Genomic DNA, 25,552 nt, shown 5'->3' with positions numbered 1-25,552 from the left:
GAAACAAATGCAGTTAAACGTAATTTTGTGGCATAACTGACTCAAGGACACGGGTTAAAACTAATTAGTTTAAGCTTCATCTTCGTTATCTGAACCTTCGCTTTCCGAGCCAAATTCAGTTAAAATGTGTTGAAGCTCAGATAAATTTATTGGTGATTCACTTTCATCATCTTCTTTCTCCATTGGGTCCAATTTTGCCATATCGGAAGTGCCTAGCTTCTCATTGAGCAGAGGTGTATTTGCTTGAAAAGGTACTGTGCCCTTAATGTCATTTATAAAAGAAAGAAGTTCGATCTCTGCTTGCAACTGATGGGTAACCACATATGGTTCCACAACCTCACAGCCTTCTACAAGATTAGACACTATGTTTATTTGCTTTTGATAGAAGTTCATCACACTTGTCATATCTTCTTTTAAATGACACATTTCTTCTTTGCACCTTTCCCGAATGCAATGTTGTTCCTTGATTTTTTTTTCAATAAAACCAGGTACGTTTTTAACTGGCCCAGACCCGACAACCATTTCAAAAGTTATGCTTTTCATTTCATTTTGTGGAACATTCTGGTATTTATTATACATAGTAATCTGATGACGAATGTTGTTGTTAACCTTCCTGATGCTTCGCACTAGTCGTTGAACAATTGTTTGACCAGCTGAAAAATCATCATGTACAAACTTGAAAATAACAGAACAGTAGCTTTATCGATAATGTAACCCCATGCATAGTGCATGCACAAATTACCTGGGTATTTTTGAATCAAAGTAGATAAAAATTTTCTTTCGATATTTAATTTATAAATGTTCTCCAAAATTTCTGCTCTTTTTTTCTTCACAGCACTTGACAAATATTTAAGCATCATATCATCTTTTACATCCCAACGAATCAATATACCGTTTTCTACTTCAACTTTGGAAAGATGACTGTCAAGTCTACAAAACAACGCATACAATATGTAAAATAGAAGAACATGCAATACATCGATGAAGAAAGCATATATCATGTCCTGGCAAACAATACTCTTGGCAATTGAACTCCCATATACTGCATTTTCACCATCATTGTGTGGGTTTTAACTTTATCACAGTAAATTTGGTGGATACACTGTTGTTACTGTTTTATAAGCTTTTCTAATGGTTTCTGATGTTGCAGCAGTGGGAAGTAACAATATTCGTTTATGTCTGGGGAATTATTGTAGTAACTCAATTTAACATTGATATGTCCTTCAGCTTACTTAGCAATTTGGTCAACTTTTCCAGAAAGTATTTCAGACGTTATTTCCTTGGTCAAATCTTCAACTTCTTCTCTACAAATTAACAAAATTATATAGTTTCCTATACAATTATACAAAATTCTATTCCTAAAGGATTCAGTACTTAAATTTGTATGTTCAACAGTTTCGCAATTTTCACTTTTGCAATACAACCCACAAACAGTAACTAGCATGAATTTTATACACCACAAAATTGTATTGAAAAATGTATCATTCAGAAAACATTTAGTCAACTCACTTCAACCAGTAGTATTCTTGAAGTTTAAGTGAGTATTCTTCTACCCAAGAAAAAGATGCCATTTCTGCAGAAGAATACGGCTCTGGTTGCAGAGCTATTGCTTTTAATTGATGTTGTGTTAATGTTCCTGTAAGGTTTATTGTATAATGTTATACTCTCATTTCTGAAAATAAATAACATGGAATATAATAATTCAAATAGATGATACAAATACAAATATACAAAGACACATAATCATACATACCACCAGGGTAAGAAGCTGCCATAGCTTCTAATTCACTCTTGGCCAATTCCATTTTGCAGCTAGCTCTCTTCAGCTTGTTCATCAATGCATAACCTTTGAAACAGAGCTTAAAGCTTGTCATATTTATTTTAGTTATTTAGTGCATGTTTGAAAGCTGAAGAAAAAGAAAACCTAAATCATGCAAGTTTACTTAATTGCGTGAAGATATCTTAAGTCAATCTGGACCAAATCACAAACAAGGCTTACCCAATTTTTTTTTGATCTTGCGCCCATAAAGAATCAAGCCATCGGTAAGCAAATCAGTACGATGTTCCGGTTTCATCTCTTTTGAGATTTTGTTAAATCCACGAAGGTATGCCCATAATCGCTCCACAGTTTCACCATCCGTAAGTCCAAACCCGTCCAGGAACCTTGGGTTGAATTGTTTCTAAATTTTAAACAGAACAAAAAAACTGAGAGATAATTATCTCATTACACTTGAATACATCATTATATAAAGATTTTGTCATACAGACAACAAGTTTTTCAAAATTAGACCTTAATATTTTCGGTGAATTTCTTGTGCTCAGTGTAATAAAACTAAAAGACTTTGACCTAACAGTTGTACAATATATAGGTATAAAATATCATGTTTACCTGACAAGAGAAAATATGGCCATATGAATGAAAAACAGGTACTGCAAATGTTATTTTATTAAGAATTGCAAAGTTTTTTCGGACCTAAATAATGAAATCATATTGGAATCCAGAAAGAAAATCACAAAATCTTAATTATTATTTAAACATAAATGCAGTATTTTATGTAAGCAAAAATGATTAACTAACTTGCACATACAGCATCGTCTGCAGTATGCACTAACATTAAGAACACTAATGACATGCAATCAATGACCCAGGAGTAGATTGCTTACAAATAAAATATGTTTCGAAAAATGGGTTGTATACCTATAATTTAAACGTATATCAATGTTGCCATACTAACACAATATCATGTGTAAATTCTTAAAGGTATACCTGAAGATGAACTTTCAGTTTGCAAGCTATGTCATAGAAAACTCTTATTTTATTTTCGTTTCTTTACAGAAGTTTTTCAATAGCTAAAACTGCATATGCTAGCCTGCAACAGAATCAGTTTTAAAAACATTGTTTACAAATACTAATACACAAATTCTACATATATACCGTAGTAATACACCTTCCACAAAACAACTAAAGCAAGAATGTACACTTTACCTTTCACCATGTTTTAAGTCAAAAAACATTGTCGGAAACTCATGTTTACAACAAACACCAAATACACCTTTGATAGCCAGTTTACTGCTTTTAGATTTCGATCTAATGATGTTGCCTGCTTGAAAGTCATTGCAATTTTTGGACTAAAAATAATGATTCTAATTAATGCATAAGTATGCAGCATTTATTCTTATAAATATGCATGAAATTCCTTGAAATGTATAATAGGACCATAACAATATGATTGGAAATCAATTGTTGAAGTTATGTACTTGATTTAATATTTTTAATGCATTTTGGTACATACTGTTAAGAAATAACTTACAGCCGAGCCATATTTGTTTTCATCATAGGTGTCTACAAAGCTGTCGACTTCGTTTTGGTTTAAAAAAAAAGATTGTTTGTGGTGAGGATCACAGCTTCTACTCCCGGACAAAATTCTTCTCACCAAACCAAAATTTGCATCTAAGCAATATGTCCGCATACCTTCAGGATTCTACCAACAAAACGCAGTTAAAGCCAAGCATTTACACTCGATCACAGAGGCCTGGGAACTTTCAATCACACTTCTTAGCTTTACCCCTTCACATGCTGGACACAGGGTACCCGTATCTATATCATCAGAAGAGACCAAACCATGCAGATGTTGCAGCTTATAGACATGGTGTCTATATGCCTCAACCACTTCTTGTAGCAAAACTCTTGACAAAGACTTTACCTAAAACAAAAAAAACAAGAAACATCCACAGGTTGTTTCGGATTTTCTTAGAAATACAAAACACTAAAAAGTGCTAACCCCTGCTGTATATCCAGGTACTCGCAAAAATCTATTTTCAAGAGCATGGCAAAATCCTTCAGTGGAAAGATGTTTTTCGAGACACAAGGCTCGAAAGTATTCCAATAGGTCAATGGATACTGCTAGTTTAGGCTTTTTGGGCGAACAGGTCCACAGATTTAATCTTAACAGAGTTTCAGGCTCACTCTCACAATAGCAAAATTGTACAGAAACCACATTTTCAAAACCTAAAATGCAAACTTTGCCAATGAACAAGAAAACAATGGATGAAAGAATGGCAGAGATGATTTATAATAAATGCAAAGGAATAAAAAAAATTATACCTTTGTAATCAACCACTGTAATGTGTCGAGTGTAACTTGACTGACATTCATGACCATCAAATCTCTTCAAAAGTCGTATCGGAGTGACCATTTTGCAAAACATGTTACCCTGTAAAGTGTAAATAATACCATTAACAATGTGTTACAAGTAATATGTTGACTAAAATTGCAAGAGCATGTTTGGATATTTTAACTAAGTGATATTGGTACATACACAAGAAATACAGGAATAGTTCTGTAAAAAAACTAAGTCTGTTTTAATCAACGATTTTAACATGGGTAGAAGCTTACCGCTTAATTTTGTTTTCCTATGTGGTCAAATACCACAACAACACATTTTTTTGATTTCGTGTAACATGGCTTCTACACTGAAATATTTAGGCTGTCTCAAAAAGCAATCATTTACAACCTTATCTTACTCCAACTGTCTTCTGTGATACATTGTGAGCAGAAGCAGCTAAACTTTAACGAAGAACTGCAAAACGTTTTCCCTAAATATATGCTTAACTTAAAATCTCCTTCACCACTTTAATTCTATAATTTCATCATGCCTGGATGCTTCACTTTGTTGCACAGAATTTTTTGTTCCAGATTTGTCTGAATAACTGCCTATCATTGATATAATTGATGACATTGAGCGATTTGAAACAACTTACAGCTAAAAAAAGAACAAGCACAAACATCATTCTCCAGCTGCCAGTCTTGCTATTACTGATTTGGCAGAGACCTGGAGATGTTTGAGCATTTAAAAAAGTTTTATTAGTAAGTAGTAGTGGTATAATGGAAGGGCTTTGAAAAATGTGTTGGAGGGGAATCTTTTGAAGGCCATGAAATAAAATGTGTCATACATATGGCACCAGTATTGTCTTTTACTTTTTATACTTCAGATACATTTTTGACACATTTTGCATTTCTCAGCTGTGAAAATGTTTTTAACAATATTGTAAACAGAGATCTAAGTTCAACATTATTCGATACATTCCGGTAAAAATGTAGGAATAATTGCAAAGATACTTGGTTTACAGTATTAACCCAAACAGTTTTTACATTCTACTGCACAAAAAGCAACTATGACATTGTTGTCTAGACCAGTTTAAAGAAATGTAAGCTACTGTTTCTTTTCCTCTAATATTCTGCCAGTGACAACTTTTTCTTGTGGTAATTAATTAAAGGTATGATAAATTATTTTATGTAGACGAATGTATTTAACTTATTATATATATACATTTGAAATAATTATTGTTGATTATCAACAGACAAATTAATAAACATTTCTTAAGACTGCCTACAGCACTAAAATGTTTACAAACATTAATGGCCTTTTATATCCAGATAAATGAGTGGTCTTTTTGTGAATAACCTTTACAAAAATAAAGATATTTGTATATAATTATTAATTACCATCCATATGTCTGGCAAATGATACCAAACAAAAGAATGACAGTTATCCCAGCACTGACGACAGTAATATACATTTGGCCCACAATCTCCACAACGAATTATGTTGGCAACTTCTTCAAAGCATACACAGCAAGTACGTCGCTCAGGAGAATAGAGGGTTATGGACAACTTAAACAACTTTTCTTCAACTAATCGCCAATCTGAAGACAGCTTCTCTCTTCTGATTTTGTAATTTAAATTTTCTTCCAACTCTGTGATAACATGAAAATTAAAATGCAGTATTCAATATGACTGTTAAGTGATTATTTTCAGAAAAAATGTAGCATAAAAATGTGAAATATATTGTAAATCTCCTTATATTATTTCTTTCATTCACCTCCACAAGAACTGTTAACATTACTAGTGCTTGGTATTTCAGGATTTGTAGCAGTTAGATCACCTTCCACAGAACCTCTTGTAACTATGTGACTGTTTGCATTGGGTTTCAACGCTGGACCAAATGTTTTGCCAAAGAGGTAAACGGGTCGTTTTCTTTTTTTGGGTTCTTTTACCCAATATCGAAACTTAGCTTTTGTAATTCCCTATGCAATGGAAAAGATATATCAATATATTGATTACTCTAACCACTATTATTGCTGCCCCATGTAGAAAAAATAACAGGACTACCCTGATTTAGATTAACAAATTCTTGGTATTAACGCTTGAAATTGGTATGAAAAGAAACTAATTACTATCTTATTAGCTATCCCATTTAAACAGACGTTAGATAAAAAACGTAAAAAACATAGTAAAATATAGTAAATGTACTTACTCCTTTTATTTTTCCCATTTCTTGACACGTAGGTCAAGTTTCCATTTGCAGTAAACATACAGGCAAATTCTTGTGCTATAGATATTTTTGTCTAACAATTACAACAATAAATTCAATCCTACAAAGAGGGAGGGGTTATGTAAGAGTGTGCAATATTCATTTCAAAGTTAGATCACTACTAACTCAGTTAGATTTTGTAGTGTAATTTAAATCAGCTGGGAAGCCTATATCTGAAAATAAAGCTAAAAAGAATACATTCAAATGTATATATAAAATATACTGCATATGATTGCACAAAAGTTGAGAATACCTGGTCTCAATAGCTGTCTCAGTTAAGAAAAAATTATGATCCTATGTCATGATTCATAATTTACAATACAGTGTTGCAGATTATAATTATTATTTAATGTAACTATATTAGCGAGTTTTTCAAGTACTGTATGTATAAATTACCAAACTTACCGGTGATACGAATAAACAAGGCATTAACATGGAGGTACATACCATAGTGTAGTCTATTGTTTATGATACCTGCATACCATTGCAGCGACTTGCTTGCCCAGACAATTTGATATGATATATGCCACAAACACAAGGTATACATATCTCAGCAATATATTTAATACTTGAAAGTTCTAATCAGTGAGATGTGAGTCATCCACATCTATTTGGGTCTGTTTAGCCAGTGGCAGTAGCCTACAATATATACTCATAAACAAGAAAACGTTTTCGTGCAAATAATTTTTGTTCATAAAAGGATTGCATAGGTTAGTAATAGCCCATTGGTTAAGATCTGCTCATGTAGACCAACAATATATAGTAAAAATTGAGTAAAATTCTATCTGCTTATGAAGTAAGTAACATGGAATTCTAACATTTTAAATTAAATTTAAGCAATTTAAGGTAAGTTAAGTCTTACACCACACTTTCTACTACGGTAACCAGCAAATATTTACAAGGTTCATTTCATTACAATTGGGTACACAGGGCCTGGAGAATGAACTATGCAAGACTCACAGGAGCTCAACCTGCTGACCCATGATGTTTAATCTAGCCCTTGAAATCCTGTGCCGGTAACAAAAGTCTGTGTGATGTGTGGAAGACCTTGATTTTCAAACAGTTAGTACTTATAAATTAGCTCCTGCACAAAATGCCAGCTCAAAGATGTAGCAGTTAAAGCACCTGGCTCAGCTTGCTACCGCTCGTAGTTAGCTATTTCAAATTCACTATACAGTTTCAAATTCGAGAAATACAATATAAAAAATTCAAATAAAAAAGTTGAAACTTAGACAAAAACAAGTTCAGTTACTAAACTCTAGTCACGCTGCGCAAAGATAAAGGTTGTGATTCTGTAACGAAAAAGTTGATTATTCTGTCTAACGCTGTAACCGTTAAGTTGAAAAATTACAATGCATGCAATCAATGTTATATTCACAACTACCCAACTGTGAACCGTAAATACTGAGAAGCAAACCTTCCACGTGACAGACTAGCCAAACTGCCATTTTTCATATTTGTATTTTCTTACTTCGGCTACTGGCACCTAGTGAAATAAGTGTCTATTTCAAGACCCAAGTAGACTAGCAAAATACAAATAGCGTAAGCTGTAACCGACTAGGCATGTACAGTTGTAGTTTTTTTCTGAATTTAGAATCTGACCACACTGAAATCATTGCACCTTTCAACGAGATCTTAGAAGTGCAAGATGGCTGAAACTAGAATGACTAGGTGGAGGATGAGTAGGGGTGGGGTGGGGTACACTTTGCAATTTGGTTGGCAAAATCTAGAAACTGTGGCCTGTGTTTGCAAGAGGTAGTGTCTACATGTGAAATATTCGGGTGCAGCAAGCATAGTCTTTAAAAACCTTGATTGTGTAGTTGCCACGCATTCCACAATGGGTATAACTGGCAGTCGGTGAGATAGATGTCACCCAAATTGCAAAGTTAGGCAAGGAAGCACCCAATATTGTTTTTCATAAACGTTAATGTCGCATATTGGGCTTGGCAGCTTTCGGTGAATGTTCATACTTAATGATGGGGAAAAAAGCTCCAAACTCAATTACTCAGCAGTCCGGGATGCTTACCACTACTAGCTGACAATCATCATGATAGATGCAATATTTAATATTCTACTGAAGTGTGTTTCAAAGTTAGTTATAGGGCATATAGGCCTTCTTGCAAACATTTTAGTGTGTCGGTGCAGTACTGGAATACTGGTAGCCTGTACTATAGGCCTAGACTATATACCTATATAATCTGTAGGCATAAGTCATTTCATTACAAAGGACATTATGTAGGCTATAGGCCAATACAGGGTCCTGTATTTCAACTACCGCCAATTGTTTTAGGTCTATGTAGGCCAAGCAACCTAGCTTATATGCGGGATGACACTATTTATTACACTGTAGATGCAATGAAGTCACTGTAAATTCACGTATGCTGTCTGTTTTCTACACAGCTACCAGCAATGTGACGTGCCCAAATGGATTACCTCATTCGAACACGATTAGCCTTACAACAATTATTTTAAGAGATGGAAATATTCTTTTTAGCCCATACGAATGGGTAATCCATGCAATCTTTTTTCCCTTTCCTATGGGCTAATCCTTGACGAATGGGGTGAAATTACATTACATTCTGTCTTAATGGGAATCACCGTTTTGGAATTAGGAACTTTTTAAAACTTAAACAACATCAAAAAACAAATTAAGTTAATATTACGCATTAAGTGTGTTCTGTTTTATACTGTTTTCTCAATTGAGTTCGTAGGAAAGAATATTACATATTAATGTTTATTAAAGATGACAAGATTGGTTTTACTTGGGGGAGCCCCTTAAACGTTATTAAAACAGCATGTTTATATATGTAGACAAATTACAGGTTGGCCTATAGACGCTTCTTGCGAATGTATAATTAAACAGGTGTTGTATTAAGACTACGACGGAAAGTGTCTGGACCATGGCCATCTTCAATATTGTTAAAGAGTTGCACAGGATCATTCGTGGAGCAATAGGGACGACTATAATGGTAGCAGTTTCGCCAACTTATCTTCTGATACATACCACGTAAGTAGCCTAGATTCAAGTCAGTTTAAGGCCCTGAGCTGATTGGACCGCTTGCTTCTATATAGACCCGGTGTGCATTCTCGCGTCTTTGAACACACGAATTCCAGTCGAAAACTGCCGTACTTTGTAGTCGGAGGTGCAACCGTATTGAAACCATGGCAACTGCAAATTCACCTTCTTGTTCTGTTTTCTTTTTGTTTAGATGACAAAGAACACAGTGTCTCCTTTTTTTAGAGACTGAAAATGGCATAGCAAGTCTTTGGCGTACTCGTTATGTATATACAACTCATCTTCAGCGAATGCATCACACGGAATGCACCCTTGAACTGAGTATCTCATTAAGGAGTTGGCCAATACCAAAAACTGCCATAAAAGTCTTGTTTGTTGAATTATGCAACAAGTTTACTAAAAAACTGATTACTTGAAAAATCCTCCATTAGGTTAAAAAATCCTCCTGAAATTTTACATGTCAATTTACAGTAGTATGCTCTGGACTAATATTCCATAAAATACCATCAAAAAAACATGATTCGAACTTTTTTAACAGGGACTCAAAATGGACACCAGAATTTTTGGCGTAACAAACCCAATTTTAGCTACTTTCATCGCGATTTTTAGCCTAATTCTGCACACGACCTAGGACATTCAAGCATGAACTGCTATTGTAATTCACAGGCTAGAAAACAACATCAACCATTCTGCCTTTTGGTTGGTCTAAACAGCGTTTTTAAATCCCTACGTAAGAGTACAACAAAATCATTGTGATTCTAGTTTTATCCTGTTCAAAAGCTTCTTAAACTGCACTTTTTCTGCTCGAACTGGTTGTTGTTGTATGATGTACAGTGCATAAAGTCGCCTGGTGAAAATTGAGATCTAGTAACAGCTTACTGTCTTCTTAAGCTATGCGCTTCACCAATTTTTCTTTAAATACAACAAGTGATAACTTTAAATGTCCATTGCTACTACTATTTTCCCATTTTACCCTCATAACATCTCCATCTCTTGCTTTACGCAACCAGCTCCTACCAAACCTTTTATTGTTGTTGAGGCTTTTGCTTATGAGTGATAGTCAAGCGCATTGTATATGGTTCCTGCTGGCATAAAGTTGGCAGTAAGCTTGGTGGCAGACAAAGTTCTTTGATTCCATTATGGATTGTGATGTGCACTTTGTGTGGAACTACCATACAATATTTCTAAGTTTGCCAAATACAAATAATTTTGTGATATACTAGAAAAAGACCTGTGTAATTTTTTGTAGCATGTTTTATAAAACGTGTCAGCGATATTGCATTGAATTTTATGTTTAAAAACATAGACCACAACATGCACTTAAGGTAAATTTTCTCCAAATGATCTAAATGTGGCCATGTAACTTATACTTAGTTTTGCGCACACTTTCATAGCAAGTGCAGGTGTTTAAATGAGCATATGCAAGTGTATTACAGTGTGCAAGTCTGAAGTTTTCTTGACATTATCTCATATTATCGTGACCAGCATGGTACTAACAAAGTCTAGCTTAACAATATCAGTTAGGCAAAATCATTTCTTCTACAATAAGAAACTTTGGTTGGTGACTGGTGATCTTATTCCCATGTTTGTTAGCTCTATGATCTGGTGAAGTTAGTTAACCATGTAATCTCTTGTTTTTTTATCACTGTACTTCAACATCACCAGTTGTTTTCATAAATAATTGTTTTCTTCAGTTGGAGACTTATATCCCTTCCTCTTCCATGGAAATATTTTTATAAAGGCGATGATTTTCTTTGGGGTTCATATCAAAAAGTAATTATATTCTTCTTCGAACACACCACAGGTTAGTATTGTACATATGAATGCCTCAACTGGTTACTTGTTTGGTATTTAGCTGGGGATTTAGTTGGATGATGCAACTTGGTTGCTGGGCATGTGGTAATGAAAATGAATACACTGTTTGCTACTATTGTAATGCTCTTAAACAAGGTAAAAATGACACTTGCTCTTAATAAGTGGTTCTGGTGAACAAAAAATCGGAACAATACTTCGTAATCATAAAAAGTGTGTATTTTTAGAAAATTGCACTAAGACCAGTTCGTAGTAATTGTAATGATCATCTTAGCGTTTTCTGACACTTCAAAACCAATAACATATTGGTATTTTTATGCTTATCAGTTGTCGTATATCATTTGATCGGCCATTCTCTTGGTTACTGTTAGCTGCATATACTTATATTAACTTTTTGGATTTGATAGATAAGATTTGGATTAAAATTGCATTTGATTAAATCCAACTTTTTTGAAGTCTACCTCTGGTTTAAATCTGCTGGTTTTAAATATCTTGCTTTTTTCATTCTGAGCATGAACATTTCAATACCTTTCCCTATGAATGCAGGCCAGATTCCTATTTTGATCAGCAATTACCTAATTGCCCTGATGATGATGAAACTTAGTTGCACAGCTTGCTCAGTAGTTAAAGAAAATATAAATCAGTAACATAGCATGGGATTCTATATGCATTTTAACTTGTAATGAAAATTTAGGCGCTGAAATTTTTATATCTGGAGATATTCCCAAAGAGAAAGAAAATGTGATTTTAATTTGCAATCATCAGTGCACTATGGACTGGATTGTCACTGATGTACTCTCAATAAGGTAACTTAGTGCTAAAATGACATCATATCATATTTATTGGTGTGAATATGTCATGTCATGAATGTCATTTGCAGATTTGTGCAATTTCAAATCGTTCAAATTGCAGGACTGCAGCCTGATTGACGAAATAACAAATTTGCAAAAATTAAAACCAATTTATTCACTTAGTTCAAAATATATATATGTAATTAAAATAAATTTCAAAAATTAGCACGAAGTAATGAAAGATAGTGGTCGTAATATACTATTGGTTGGCATTTGTTACTATTTAGGCAAAACATGGTTGGAAATTTGCGATATGTGTTTAAAGACAGTATCAAATACATGCCGCTATATGGATACGTTTTTGGTGTTCATGGAGGAGTCTTTGTGAGAAGAGATGGGCTGTACAATGAAAGAAATATGAAAAAGGTTTTGAATGGTCTTATTCAAAGGTATTACTGTGATGCATGCCAAAGAAATAGTTAAAATGAAAAAATGGGTTCATGCATTATCCCAGTAGTTAACTTAGAAACATTTAAAACATTGTCGACGGGGGTCTGGTAATATAACACTTAAATTTCAACTTACAGCGAAGTGGACATGTATTTTGTGATTTTTCCGGAAGGAACCCGGTTTTCCGAAAAGAGGGAAAAACTGCTGCAAAAAAGTCAAGCATATGCGATTGAAAATGATTTGCGACCACTTAATCAGGTTGAATTAATCAAAAATTCAACATGCAAACTACGTTTGTTTGTTAACGGTTGCTGCTCCTACACTTTTTAATACAGGTTCTTACGCCACGCATTAAAGCATTTCATTGCGCAATAACCTCCATGAGAAAATACGTGGATGCTGTTTATGATGCAACCATTATTTATGACGAAAAGGATAGACCTAAAACAGGTAGCTTGTACTTCTGAAATACAACTTTAGGCTGAAAATATTGCCTGATATGGACTTCGTTACCTTCTATTTTAATACTTAGTTCCTCGTTACGTAAATGTTTCTACAAGTGGGTGAGGCATATAGATGTGAACTTAATGTACACAGGATTTTTGTTTTCTGTTGGGTAACGATGTAGCACAAGTGTGTGAATTATTTCCATAAATATCTTATTTGTTTGTACTGCATTAATTTGTTTAACATTACATTTGCAGCCAGTGTGAGGCCTTCCGCACCTAATATGTGGAGATTTTTGGTCAGTAGTTCACCACAAATTTATATCCGTTTTGATCGAATTGTAATGGATAAAATCCCTTGTTCGTCGCAAAAAACAACGATGTCATGGCTCCATTCACGTTTCGAACGAAAGAATTCCTTGCTATGCCGCCATTTTTCTATTGAAGAACTGAAAGAAGAAGAAGATTGCATTGCCGGTGTTGTAACAAAATATCGGCGTCAGATTGACGATGGTGAAGATCTTCGTGACGGCACACTTTCCACCTTGTCTATCACGCACACCCTGCCATCAGCTTTCTTTTATATCACTGCCACCGCTGCTCTTTGGTGCCATTCCATGGGGAGAAAAATTTACGTGGGCGCGTTACTAGGAGGATCAATCGCCACTGTTACGTATGCAAAAGCTTTTTTTTAGAACAGTATTTATTGACTTCAGAATACACACCAAGTGCTACAAAAGTAGCGGCTATTTTAAAAAAGTGTAACATGTCTTAAACTTAAGATGTAGTTTGCATACGTACTTTGATATTTTGAAGGGTTGTTTTCTATTCCGGTAATACACTAATTGTAATGCATTCGTGGACCTTATTGCAACCACATCAAACATATTTATAAATTCATGCTATATGATACGTTAAAAAAAGTTACTTTATGAAATTAGTTCTTTCGTTTGAACGACTTTATTGTCTCTAAAGTTATGCCGTCCTTATTTTGAAATACTGTACTAACCAGTTTTGACATTTAAAGGTATTGTATGTTAGTTATTGTCTAGTTGTTGCACTATAATGTGCTTATATTCTTATACAAATGCTCGTAACCGTTAAAAATGATAATACAATAAAGTCTTTTTGCACAGCTAAGTTGTACCAGACACGTAAACCAGAAATGTAAACCATAATAATTGTGTTCTGGTATGTCTTCATTCGGCAATTATGGCATTTATCCAACAGTTACATTACAGATATGAAATGATATTGGATATGTATTTCACAACATTACACTGCCGAAAGTCAGCTTTCTATTGGTTACATGCAGCAAAGATAAATGAAGGTCTAATGAACTTCATGCCGACGGTTAGCTGAAAAAAACATTTCGGAGTTCACTTTCATTCGTGTGAATATACATTTTTGGTAAAACAATGTCTGAAACTCAGCTAATAATAACAATAAAGTTTACCATCAGGAACGCTGGTTGTGGAAAGCTAAGGTTTACCAAGCGTGCCTGACAAACAATTGACAATTGCTTTTCTGACGAAGTGTTTCTATATGGCAGGGCTACTCAACTATTCTTAGCAAAGGTCCAGTTACAAAAGTTCTTAGGTCTTAGGTCTTTGCTTAGGTCCGTTATTACTCTCATGAAATAACTTAGTCATACAAATGTATTAAAATACGGTATATAAGTTTAATATAATAATTCTCTGGACGGGTATTAATTTACCACTTACATACTCGCTGATTAATTGAATAAGCAGGAATAACAAAACTATTGATGAACGATTTCATTTGCGTAAATACTGAGACGAATAAAGTCCTGATTCAACACTGAAAAGGTCCGCATTCGGACTGCGGTCCGCCAGTTGAGTAGCTCTGCTATATGCTGTTGAACGCGTTTCTTTGAAAGTTACTCAAAAAATTTTGCAATGACATAAAAGTGTTTTAATTTTAGTATATTCAGATATAGTAAATAAAAGCTCTGTTTTCACTGGCTAACCGAAAATGAGGTGACATAACACATTTAATGAGAGTGCTTCAAAAAAAACTAATAAGACCCTCAACATCTTTTAAAAATGTAAAATCCTCTGCAAATTAGTGACGCATTATCTATTAAACAGCTCAAACTATGAACCCAGCTATTGAAAATGGCGTTTTTTCAAAAATTTCAAAACTTTATAGATATCATTACGTCTATTATTATGCAATTCATCCCTTTAATACCTTCAGTGTCTTCTTTCAGTATCTCACACTTTAATCTCAAGGATTAATCAATCCACGGAAGTTGGGTGTCTTGGATTGAATAAATATGAAAACGTTTTATTTCTTTTCTGCTTTAATAAAGACCTAAAGATTTCGGAAAATTTTCAGCTTTAATTGATGAAATGTTTGTACCTGCTTTTTGTGGCGCTCATCACAACCACTTGATGGCTTGTATACAGTAAAAGCCGCAAGAAAGAACGTCTTCTCTCGGAGTTCATTTAACTTGATCGTGTCAGTATAGGGCTGCAGTTGTCACAGTTCGTGAGATTGAATTTGGCTAGAAGACCATAAAACCGTGTCCGTGTATTTAAGGCCGTGTATTTGTACCGTGTATTTAAGGCCCATGTCAAACACTGCGCTTAGAGGCCGTAGTTGTTGTTACCTGCAATTGTTAACGTAATTACTTTCGAGCACGTTTAAAACCTTTGTCGTGACTTTTCCCCGTTCATTAGCGCGTGCTAATAACAGCTGGCTTGATGTTTTCGTCCCCATCGCACTTGATGGTGATGATGATGATGATGAATGACTGATTGGAAAGTAGTGAATAACGATACATAAAGGCTACTGTAATTTTGTTCCAACAATATGTCACAACCCGGACAACATTGGGGATTGGGGTATCTATTCAAAGTTGCGAGAGACTTAATTATAAATATCGAAAATGTATTAAAAGAAGCCGCAACCATGACAAAAATGGCTCTAATGAAAGCAAAAGGGCTCTGTTATCGATAACAATCAAAAGGGTTGGTGTAACTACAATACTATTTAAGGTGCTTGTAATAATTTAGGCCGTAAAGATGGAAAAGAATAACGCCTATAGATAACGGCACAGATTTAAGCCAACTAAATTTTCCAAATATGATATTGAAAAATTTGGAAAAAATACATTATAGATAGGCCTATTACATTAACGCAACATCACACAAGAATTTAGTAAACTATAAATACTTAAACCAGAAACTAACAAAGGGCAAAAATTTATAGGCTAGTGGGATGTGTCAAACCGGAAAATTCCAAACAAGAAAATACAAATGGCGAAATATGTCAAAATAGAAATCAATCCTTATCAATATTCATGTAGCCTAGATAGCAAACAACTAAATTAAATATTTTCATCCAAGAAAATGCACCAGAACAGCATTAGATTATATTACAGTATAATATATAGAACTGTTTTACTAGTAAACCTGAAAATAAGACAAATTGTAGTTATGGACCGACCCTATATTGACCGGTCAAACATAGGTTGAATATATTACACTGGACAACAATTTACAACTTATTTTTTATTCCTCGCTCATTTCAAGTTTACCTAGACTAATTTTGCAATGCTGAATCCAAATCTGGTCTTAGATTTTTTCTAACACGTCACGTTTTTGAGATATGATATATGCTCACGACAACCCATAACTGTGATTTTGGCTAATTTTGGCTGAGCGGAACAAAACATTACATGTAATCAACCCAGTAATTTCTATTGAAAATAACAGCATTATCATACTGCACAATTTAACACAACCCAGGATAATTAAATCAGACAAAAATAACATTATATTCCCTCAAAAGTGCTTTATACACTTGCTCTTTCGAGTATGTTCAGTGTCAGTTTCACGCTGAAGAAACCAGCAGTAGTCCCCCATCATGTTTGGGTTAAATCGACCTCTATACCGCGATTCCATCACAGAGATGTCTTGGTGAAATCTTTCCCCATGCTCGTCGCTCACATCACCCAGGTTTGGCGGGAAAAATTCCAAGTGTGAATGAAGAAAATGCAGTTTAACCGACATTCTGCAGCCCATTTCGCGGTATGATTCCAGCAAATTGTCCACTAGTTCCGAGTAATTTTCTGCCCTGTACTTCCCAAGAAAATTTTGTACAATCTGTACAAATGCATTCCAGGCTTTTAATTCAATTGAATTAAGCTTGAATGGAAATACTGGGTCACGGATCAAATCACGTATTTGGGGGCCAACAAATATTCCAGCTCTCAGTTTAGCATCACTTAGTATTGCACCAAATTTTTCTTTTATATGCAGGAATCCATCTCCATTGAAATCCATTGCCTTCACAAATTGTTTGATCAGGCCCAGTTTAATGTGAAGTGGTGGCAAGTACACTTTGCTCGGATCAATTAGGGGTTGGCACTTAACATTATATCTTCCAACAATGTAGTCCGTTCTCATTGGCCATTCAGTTGTGTCATAGTGGTTTGCATCGTCTCGACTGTCCCACAAACAGAGAAAGCACATATGCTTGGTGTAACCCAACTGCAATCCGAGCAAAAGTGACACAACTTTAAGGTCTCCACATATGTTCCAGTTATAAGCCCGGTAGTTAATGACCCGTAGGATGGTTTCCATAGACTCGTACGTCTCCTTCAAATCGACAGCATGAGCAATAGGGACAGAAGGCTTTTCATTCCCATTGTGCAGTAGGACAGCTTTCAAACTAGCTTTGCTAGAATCAATGAACAGTCTCCACTCAGTGCTAATGTGTTGGTGGCCAAGCTCATACATGAATGAATCAACATCAGTGCAAAAACACACAGAGTCTTCGATTTTACCCCCCCCCCCCCTCTATAGTCATGGCCAAGAACATTCAAGAATGCATTAATTGTGAAAAGATAGAACATTGCATTTACAAAATAATGTCAATATTAATCTTACATAACATGCATTGTGACATAATATGACCAACAATTCGCTGGGAAAGAAAATTGCACAATACCTTGTACTGTAGAACCTTATAATATAGTGCCAATCAATGCAAAATCCGAATTTCGTGAATTTTCATATCTTGAAAACCTGACGTGATAGACCAATTCTGATTTCAGATTTGGAATCAGCGTCCCAAAGTTAGTCTAGGCAGTTTATTTTCATTTGAGGAATAATTTTGCTGTTGTCCAGTGTTATGGAAATTAGTGAGCCTCATTACCTGCAGTTACTTGTATCAGCATTGTACAGTAGATCTGTTGGCTAATTGATTAATTATTTATTGGCACCACTATATTATAGCCTATACCTTAATTGTAACTGTACCACTTCGTTCTTATTCTTTATTCAGAAAAGTGTTACGTTTTTGCTGTTCTCACTCTTAGAATTAAAGGCGCATGTTTTATTTAAAAGCATCTAAGTCAAGTTTTCGTTCACACAGCTCATTTCAGGAGCTCCAATACAAAACTGTCAGTGCAACTACTTGTCGGACACGCGTCGATAAAAAGACACATGTGCTTAATTAACCACGGAAACGCGCAATCGGCCGCAAAGGAGAAACGTAACAGATACAGGGCAAAAACAAGTGTAACATAAGTATAAAGAGTGGAACCTCCCAACACCATTGGGAAGTAAAATTTCTTTTGAGAATTACCAGTTTTTCAGTATGATACAACTATAATTTTCTATAAGTAACGTGAAAAAGGTAATTGCGGTTTTACAAAAAGTTAATTACTACACAAGTGATTATAAAAGCTAACTACCAGAAAAGCCAATGGGAACCTGTGAAGATGGAATTTCTTTCATGACTATGGACAATTACTTTTCGTGATGTAAAACATTTCACAGCTAAACTGACTTTTTTCCGCGTGAAAAAGTACTTAGTCACAAGATTTTTCATAAGAATAAAAATAATGTCACTCATGATCAAAAAAGCAGAATTGTATACAGCTTACGGGTTTAATCTGTTCTTCGTTAACGACCTTGTCCTTGGTTTATTTTAGCAAAAACATATTTTACGCTTATCACATCGTATTAACTGCGTATAATAATAATAGGCCCCGTTAGAGAAAGGCTCGGTGGGTAAATAATAATAGGCCTGGCTATTAAAATTTTTTATGCTTGATTTGATTTGCTTCGTGAATTTATAAACAGAAACGTGCTTGAACCTGCCCATTTCTCGCAGGCAAAATATTTGGTGGTTTCATTGGTTGCACACTAGGCTAGCACCATACAAGTGCAGAATATTAAGTTTTAAACATAACAAAAACTTAACTCACTATTCTATGACTGTATATTCCTGCCTCGCATTATACCTAAACCTTCGTTTAGCTTTAGAGGTTACTGAACCACAAATAGGCTAAGAGCAATCTAACAGAAGTCCATCATTCTCTATTAGGCTTATAGTTGTTCTTTGGTCAAAAGAAGAACTTGTTATGGTAATCATGTACTTTGCAAAGAAATTATGGCAATCAGAATTGGAAGAGAGTTTGTACTGTAAAGGGAATGGTTACATCTCTTGGAGATATCGCTAATAATTAATAATCGAACGTGCGAATAGTGTAAAACCTATGAGTAAATATAATCTTTCTACGATTTATGCTTTCACTATGTTGTACTTGTTTACGTACAAAACATTTCGCGTGGAAAAATTCAATTTTTTGTGTTCGTAAGTCTAAAATTTTTAACAAACTGTTTTGAGAAAATTAAACTTTAAATATTTCCACGTTTTGGTATGAGACAATACAATGTACAATCCAGGAAGCGACAGTAAAACCAATATCACAGTTCCTGCTCGTCCAAAATTACTGGATTGTCGTTGCCCAAATCTCTAGAAGTTTGTAACTCCGTGGTGGAGCGACGTGGCACTCTTTGGTTGCTCGACATACTTCGTGAGGCATTTTTAAGACAACAACCACGGAAAAATCTAATGGTTGCTTTTCTTAATTTTCTGTAAAACATTTAAGGCGTGATTGATATACAGACTATAGTAATCATAGCGCGGCATAATAAAAACTGATTTTGAAGAACACAGTTGAAATTTAATTAATATAACAACTTTTGTTTAAGACCATCTCTACGGCTACATCTTGAATAACATACGTTGAACCAAGATTGTAAAACAACGGGTTGACAGTTTCCGAAAACCTCAGTAAAATATAATAAACTGCTCCAAAAATCCAGTTTGCACGGATTGCTGCATTTCCCGTTAATGTATGATGTTGCGAATAATAGCCGTATGCTAGAAAGTTAAGATTATAGTACAAGATAATTTAAAGGACTTACTACAAACAAATGGATCAAAAAGAGTATAAAAATCAGTTAAATCTTTAAGACAGAAGAAGACAATGATTAATGACTCTTCGTTTTTTTTGGCTCTTTATTTAGAACAAGCTTTACCTGTAAAACTGATGTAGCCGACAAGGAACGAAGCGACAATCAAGAAAAGTTGCAGAACTATCTGTTTTTCTTTTTTCTGTGAAATGCCTGTGACAATACTTAACTAAATCAGCATGAAACCTTCAAGTTGTTTGACGAAATTTTGTCCTATCAGGAACATAATGCTATGTACCTGCTTGAGAAATTTTGTCCGAAAAATTTTTCGCTCTTTGTTTCAGTTCATGTACGAGAAGAATTGAAGTGAGAACGATTATGATGATAGGAATGTAAAAAAATATTGGGTAGATGATTTCGGTGTACAACTTACATTGCTTTGTCCTAAGTATAAGTCCGAGAAAAACACACATCATGAATAAAGCAGAATGATATTTGTTCCTTTTAAGTAGCAAGATGCGGTAACCTTAAGGACACTTAAACTTATTGTAGTTATAAAGACATATTCCTTCATAATTTTTTTAACAAAATGTTAACTGTTACCCACCAGTTGTAATCGCAAGTGCAAGAAGGCCATCTTGAAGAGGGATGAGTCCCAAAACGGTTTCTTTTACCGGCATTCATAAATACAAAGAACGGTACAAATCCTCCCAGAAAACAAATCACCCACATGAATAATACCGAAATCTAAAACCAAACTTGAAATCATTGATGTATTGTACGTATATATCGAGTATTGATGTATTCGTTGTGAGGTTTATTGTTGTGGTCGAGTTGATAGGCCTACCTATGATATGTGGTCCAGCGATATCTGTGAGTTTATTTAAATTCTGGTGCCAAGGTGCAATGTGATGTTACAACGACAAAATACCTTTTATGGCTTAATGACTAGGAACTTATAAAGCATTTATATGGTGGGGTACCCAAAACAAAGAATTTGCCATGACAAAGACAATTCTTACCTTGATGTGTTTGCGGGTGACGTGTGCAAATTTGTGTGGCCATTTTATTGATGCCAGACGCATTGAAGCGAATGCAGTAATGTGTACGGCAGTGACGTAACACGTGAAAAGATCTGAAGACCAGTAAAACTGAAAAATGATCAAAGCATATAAAGTTAATCTAAATTACCGTTGTGTATTATTCTTTATACTTTTTACCAACATTATCTTACCTTACAGAAAAAAGCTGGTATGAGCCAATTGTCAAAACCCCACGTTTGTCTATGTAAATTTAAGGGACTAATTATCGCTGAGTATAGATCCGATACGCACAGGCTTGTAATAAGTATGTCGAAGCGTGATCTGTACCCAATGCATAATAGTAAGTGCACTTAATGTTAACAGGAAGCTGTGATTAAGGACCCTTACTGGGAAACTAACATAATTTCCTTTCACTAAGACATTAGGCCTAGTAAAATTAAACAAAAGAAACTATAAAACAACTTTTTCTGTTTGTAACTTGAAAACATAACATGTATAAAATTACAAGGTGTTTTGTTTTGGTTTTGTTCCTGTACAGTTAATTTGTTATTATTGTTTTAGCTGAAAGCAGCCAATTCGTTCCTTGTTGTCAGTCAACTTAGATTTAAGCAGAGTTGGGCAGTCGGTACTTTGAAAGTACCGTTGGTAACGGTACCGGTACCCGTACTTGGCAAAAAATGTACCGACGGTTCCGGTATTCGGTACTATTTTAAAAGAGTGGTTCGGTACATTGTCGGTACTCGGTACGGGTATTTTTTGTATAAAAGATGCTGCTGGAAATGCAATATTTGCCGCTATTATACCCTATTATAAAGGTTACTCCAGGTTAAAACATATGTGACGTTGCTCGCTTGCAATTTTACTTGATATATCTTCGAGATTCGGTAGTTTTTTTTTAAGTACGGAGGGTACCGGTATCGGTACTGAAAAAGTACCGCGGTACAGTAATTAGGTACTATAGTACCACGGTACTGCCCATCTATGGATTTAAGCACATTTAAGTTGTCGTAAATTATGAAAAAATTTAACAGAAACGTTTACTAATAATGAATGAGTCCAAAGATATAAGAAATCAGTGTATTGAAGAGCACGACAGACAGTAAAATGAAAGAAAAAATAACGTAGGTTACTTTGTACGCAAGTTCAACTTACCCAAGGCTCTTATCGATTGCAATCACAACAATTGTGACAATGTTTCCAAATAAGCTCAACACTAACAGTGTCAATAAAATGACAGCGACAATGACAATATCACTATCACTGAATGGTTTTTCGTAAGGTCTGAAAAATATATACAAACTTATAAAGTTTCAGGTTTTCACGTTGTTCTACGCACTGTTTGTATATTAGACGATACAAAACAAAAAGGGTAACTAAAAAACTTTCAACCTATTTAAATATTACCGAAATATTACCCAGCATATGTGTATGCTTATTTATGTAACAAAGACTTGTAACATGTATTACACTATCGAAAGAATTCATTGGTTTACTTACAGCTATGTTACTTACGTCACATCCGTTGTATTTGCATAAGAGGCTGTGTAGGAAAGAACCGTTGCAGTGTAATTTTGGTTATAAATGCTGATCATCTTGCAAATCTTTTGTAAGGCTACTCTAAAGTAATTGTATTTGGCTATACCTAACGCCTTATAAAAATAACAGTGTCGTCCACTAAACAATTCTGATCAAGGATCGGTAACTACTATTTTTCTATATCAAAGCTTCATAAATCTAGGCTTAATTTAGCTTTCTGCATTTTCATTAGAATTATATCTTGACTGACCTCATCGCAGTGTTGTCTGTCTTGCCTTGAAAATACTGCTTGATCAGTAACTCTAAATGGCTTTGATATGCTTTTCATTAAGTGTGTATATGTCTTTCTATATATTCCGATGGCAATGAAAGTTATTTGTCCATTTAAAACTCTTTTGCTTAACGGCAAAAGTCGCAGCCATGTAATAAATAATTGAAAATGAAAACGTTCTGTATAATAGTTGTGGTTATAGTTCATTAAACGGAATGGGCGTAGTTTAAGGCTATCAAATTGTCCAATTATCCACTTTTCACATGGTCATTAATGTCTACTCTATATGAACATTCTACAAGTGCAATTATAAGTAGTAGAGGTACCTTTCGACTAAGACATACAATCCTGAAGCAGAGTGATCAGTAAATAATAATAACCTGCTCAAGAGTTTTGCATTCAAAAAAACAAGGGGGTATTACGAAACGCAATCCGTCATAAAGGAAAGTTTTACAGAAAAACAGAGAGAAACGTTTTGTTATTAAATTATTGTATAAGTGTACTTACGATTACGCCATGCCAAAATAATTTCAGTGCTTTATATTTACTAAAGTACAGTAATAACTAGGTGTGAGACAGGCATTTACAAGAATTTTATAAAATTCTTGAAATGAAGAAGAAAATACGAACAAGTTAAATGTCGCATTCACGACAAATTAATAGGTCCTTGAAAATTTTGTCTTTCGTCTATTGACTGCTATACAGCTCTGACAATTATAAATGAAAAATAAAATTGCAATATTAAGGTAACATTTTATAATAACATGTTGTATGCTTCTATCCGACAATGAAATTACGTATGCTATACAATTTATTGTCGATTGATGGCTGCAGTATGCTTAAAAGAATTATCCTCCGCCGAAAGATTATAATGAAAACTGAGGATCAAAGGTCACCTGTGTTCCATTGATCATTTTATGTAGCAGCTAATCTTCGAATTGACAGCTATATAACTAGTTGTGTTTGCAGAATTATAGTGCAAAATCGTGTTTTCTAAAAGTTGGCATCAATGGGTGCAATTAAATGGGCGATAATTTATTACAATTATCAGACAAAAATTAAACTGGTGGATAAAATGCCATCGAGAAATCATTATTTCAAAACGGAAGCGCAGGGAATAAGACCTAACATTAGGCCTATCATGTATTTGTACCGTGCAATCTTGAAATGCCGCCGGCTTCAAAATCGAGTAGAGTGCGGCCGCCTTAAGATAATATTTGTGTCTTTAATGCTTGTCTAGTTGCATTTTTTTACAACATACATCTTCTTTTTTAAACATCTTCTCCGAAAATGTAATTACAACACTGGTTTGTTATACCGTATTTTCGTAGATACATTTACTGAAAAACACTGGATAGAATACTACACAATAGTATATGAACAACATTGCAGTATTTAGCTTAATCAGCATTTGTGCTTAGCAACTATGACTTGACCGTATTTAAAACGATTATGTAACTAACAAATGGTTTTATAACAAAATTAACCCCATGTAATTGCCTATTTTACAACATACACGATTCAACTTAAGTAACTTTATTGGTATTATATATACGACCAATTCTGACCTCTACTGCATTTATATTAAAGACAACAAGAGCAGTGGCGCAACAACGTAATTTGCCGTTTGGCGCGGACTTACAATTTGCCGCTTTTGAACTTCAGCGGCAAGTAGCCTATACTTTTTGAAGAATTGTTGTATAAACGCACGTTCAAATGTTTTACACGCTAGTTGACATAATTTTTCAATATGCTAAAAACTTTACAATCCAATATTAGAAAGTATGATTGATTATTATTTATTCAGAATTTCACGTTGTTTCACTATAGAATATACAGAAAAACCACAATATAACACAACTCAATCGATTTACCGCAGTTTTCAAGCTATAAACGTAATATGACGTCAAAAGCGCGGATGATTTAATTCACTACCGGGCAACGGGACGTGAAATGAAAAAAACAGAAAAATTTTACTTACAATATCAAAACCAAATACTGTACCTACTAAAAACTGGCAAGAGAAAAGGTTACTCTAAGATGGGATACATTGGGTTATAAAACAAATACGACGTTACGTCTGTTGTAGGAAATACATAGAAAATTGTTTACCTGCAAAGCCTCACGATCCGATAATAGGCCTATTTTAGAAAACATCTTATAAAAAATAGAGAAAGAACATTTAAAATGGGAATGCATATAAAGCAACCTTGAAACTATTTGTTAACATCTTCAAATACAAATTTTTCAAAATTAGTTGGATTAAGCTGTATCTGAAATGGAATCAAATACCGTACTTTTAGGTTAGGCTATGTGACCTACATACATCAAGAGAAGTTTAAGAAAACTTGCCTATCATAATTTACCAAAAAAAACTAATTAAAATTTAATTTAACGATAAACGCAGTAAAGAAATAGCCACTTGATTTATTCTTCCATTTCACTTAAAAGTTTTAAAAATCAAATTAAATTTGCTTTTTAGTTAAGCAATTATTTTAAAAGCATATTGTCCAAGATGGTTAATTAAGGCACGATTTTTCTGTAAAGGATTGATACGTACTGACCCATTTTGGTT

At 34.4% G+C, this 25,552-nt stretch overlaps 3 protein-coding genes and 1 long non-coding RNA gene across 5 annotated transcripts; 1 reads left to right on the top strand and 3 right to left on the bottom strand.

Annotated features, from left to right (window-relative positions):
- Nucleotides 1-6: 6 nt before the first annotated feature.
- On the bottom strand, nucleotides 7-8,880 carry LOC143450845 (uncharacterized). Of its 2 annotated transcripts, XM_076951581.1 has the most exons (10): nucleotides 6,318-8,880; nucleotides 5,883-6,087; nucleotides 5,507-5,757; nucleotides 4,106-4,214; nucleotides 3,783-4,009; nucleotides 3,567-3,704; nucleotides 3,312-3,482; nucleotides 2,987-3,129; nucleotides 2,768-2,870; nucleotides 2,390-2,473 (listed from the first exon to the last, which is right to left on the bottom strand). In XM_076951581.1, exons 1-9 carry the CDS (start codon nucleotides 6,333-6,335, stop codon nucleotides 2,831-2,833), a joined length of 1,302 nt encoding a protein of 433 aa, XP_076807696.1. In that variant the 5' UTR covers nucleotides 6,336-8,880; the 3' UTR covers nucleotides 2,390-2,473; nucleotides 2,768-2,830. The 2 variants fall into 2 exon arrangements, with proteins under 2 accessions (XP_076807704.1, XP_076807696.1); XM_076951589.1 differs by lacking the exons at nucleotides 2,987-3,129; nucleotides 3,312-3,482; nucleotides 3,567-3,704; ... (3 more) ...; nucleotides 5,883-6,087; nucleotides 6,318-8,880 and adding exons at nucleotides 7-653; nucleotides 743-930; nucleotides 1,233-1,304; ... (1 more) ...; nucleotides 1,754-1,846; nucleotides 2,000-2,180 and having other exon boundaries at nucleotides 2,768-2,979.
- Nucleotides 8,881-9,166: 286 nt separating this feature from the next.
- Nucleotides 9,167-14,034, top strand: LOC143461164 (1-acyl-sn-glycerol-3-phosphate acyltransferase epsilon-like). The gene is made up of 7 exons (XM_076958977.1): nucleotides 9,167-9,381; nucleotides 11,085-11,194; nucleotides 11,897-12,008; nucleotides 12,281-12,442; nucleotides 12,581-12,701; nucleotides 12,779-12,893; nucleotides 13,148-14,034. Exons 1-7 carry the CDS (start codon nucleotides 9,275-9,277, stop codon nucleotides 13,582-13,584), a joined length of 1,164 nt encoding a protein of 387 aa, XP_076815092.1. The 5' UTR covers nucleotides 9,167-9,274; the 3' UTR covers nucleotides 13,585-14,034.
- A 19-nt stretch (nucleotides 14,035-14,053) lies between these two features.
- LOC143461170 (uncharacterized) lies at nucleotides 14,054-16,386 on the bottom strand. Its single transcript, XR_013118011.1, has 3 exons — nucleotides 15,275-16,386; nucleotides 15,104-15,172; nucleotides 14,054-14,247 (listed from the first exon to the last, which is right to left on the bottom strand). It is a non-coding gene; the product is annotated as an uncharacterized LOC143461170 (long non-coding RNA).
- A 2,897-nt stretch (nucleotides 16,387-19,283) lies between these two features.
- On the bottom strand, nucleotides 19,284-23,140 carry LOC143455195 (growth hormone secretagogue receptor type 1-like). The gene is made up of 9 exons (XM_076955070.1): nucleotides 22,683-23,140; nucleotides 22,323-22,451; nucleotides 21,362-21,491; nucleotides 21,150-21,278; nucleotides 20,735-20,874; nucleotides 20,426-20,571; nucleotides 20,254-20,340; nucleotides 19,957-20,095; nucleotides 19,284-19,804 (listed from the first exon to the last, which is right to left on the bottom strand). Exons 1-9 carry the CDS (start codon nucleotides 22,760-22,762, stop codon nucleotides 19,636-19,638), a joined length of 1,149 nt encoding a protein of 382 aa, XP_076811185.1. The 5' UTR covers nucleotides 22,763-23,140; the 3' UTR covers nucleotides 19,284-19,635.
- Between the last annotated feature and the right edge of the window lie 2,412 nt (nucleotides 23,141-25,552).

Source organism: Clavelina lepadiformis, chromosome 1 (assembly GCF_947623445.1).
Source record: "Clavelina lepadiformis chromosome 1, kaClaLepa1.1, whole genome shotgun sequence".
Taxonomy (NCBI): Eukaryota; Metazoa; Chordata; class Ascidiacea; order Aplousobranchia; family Clavelinidae; genus Clavelina; species Clavelina lepadiformis.
This window is presented reverse-complemented; position numbering and strand designations above follow the sequence as displayed.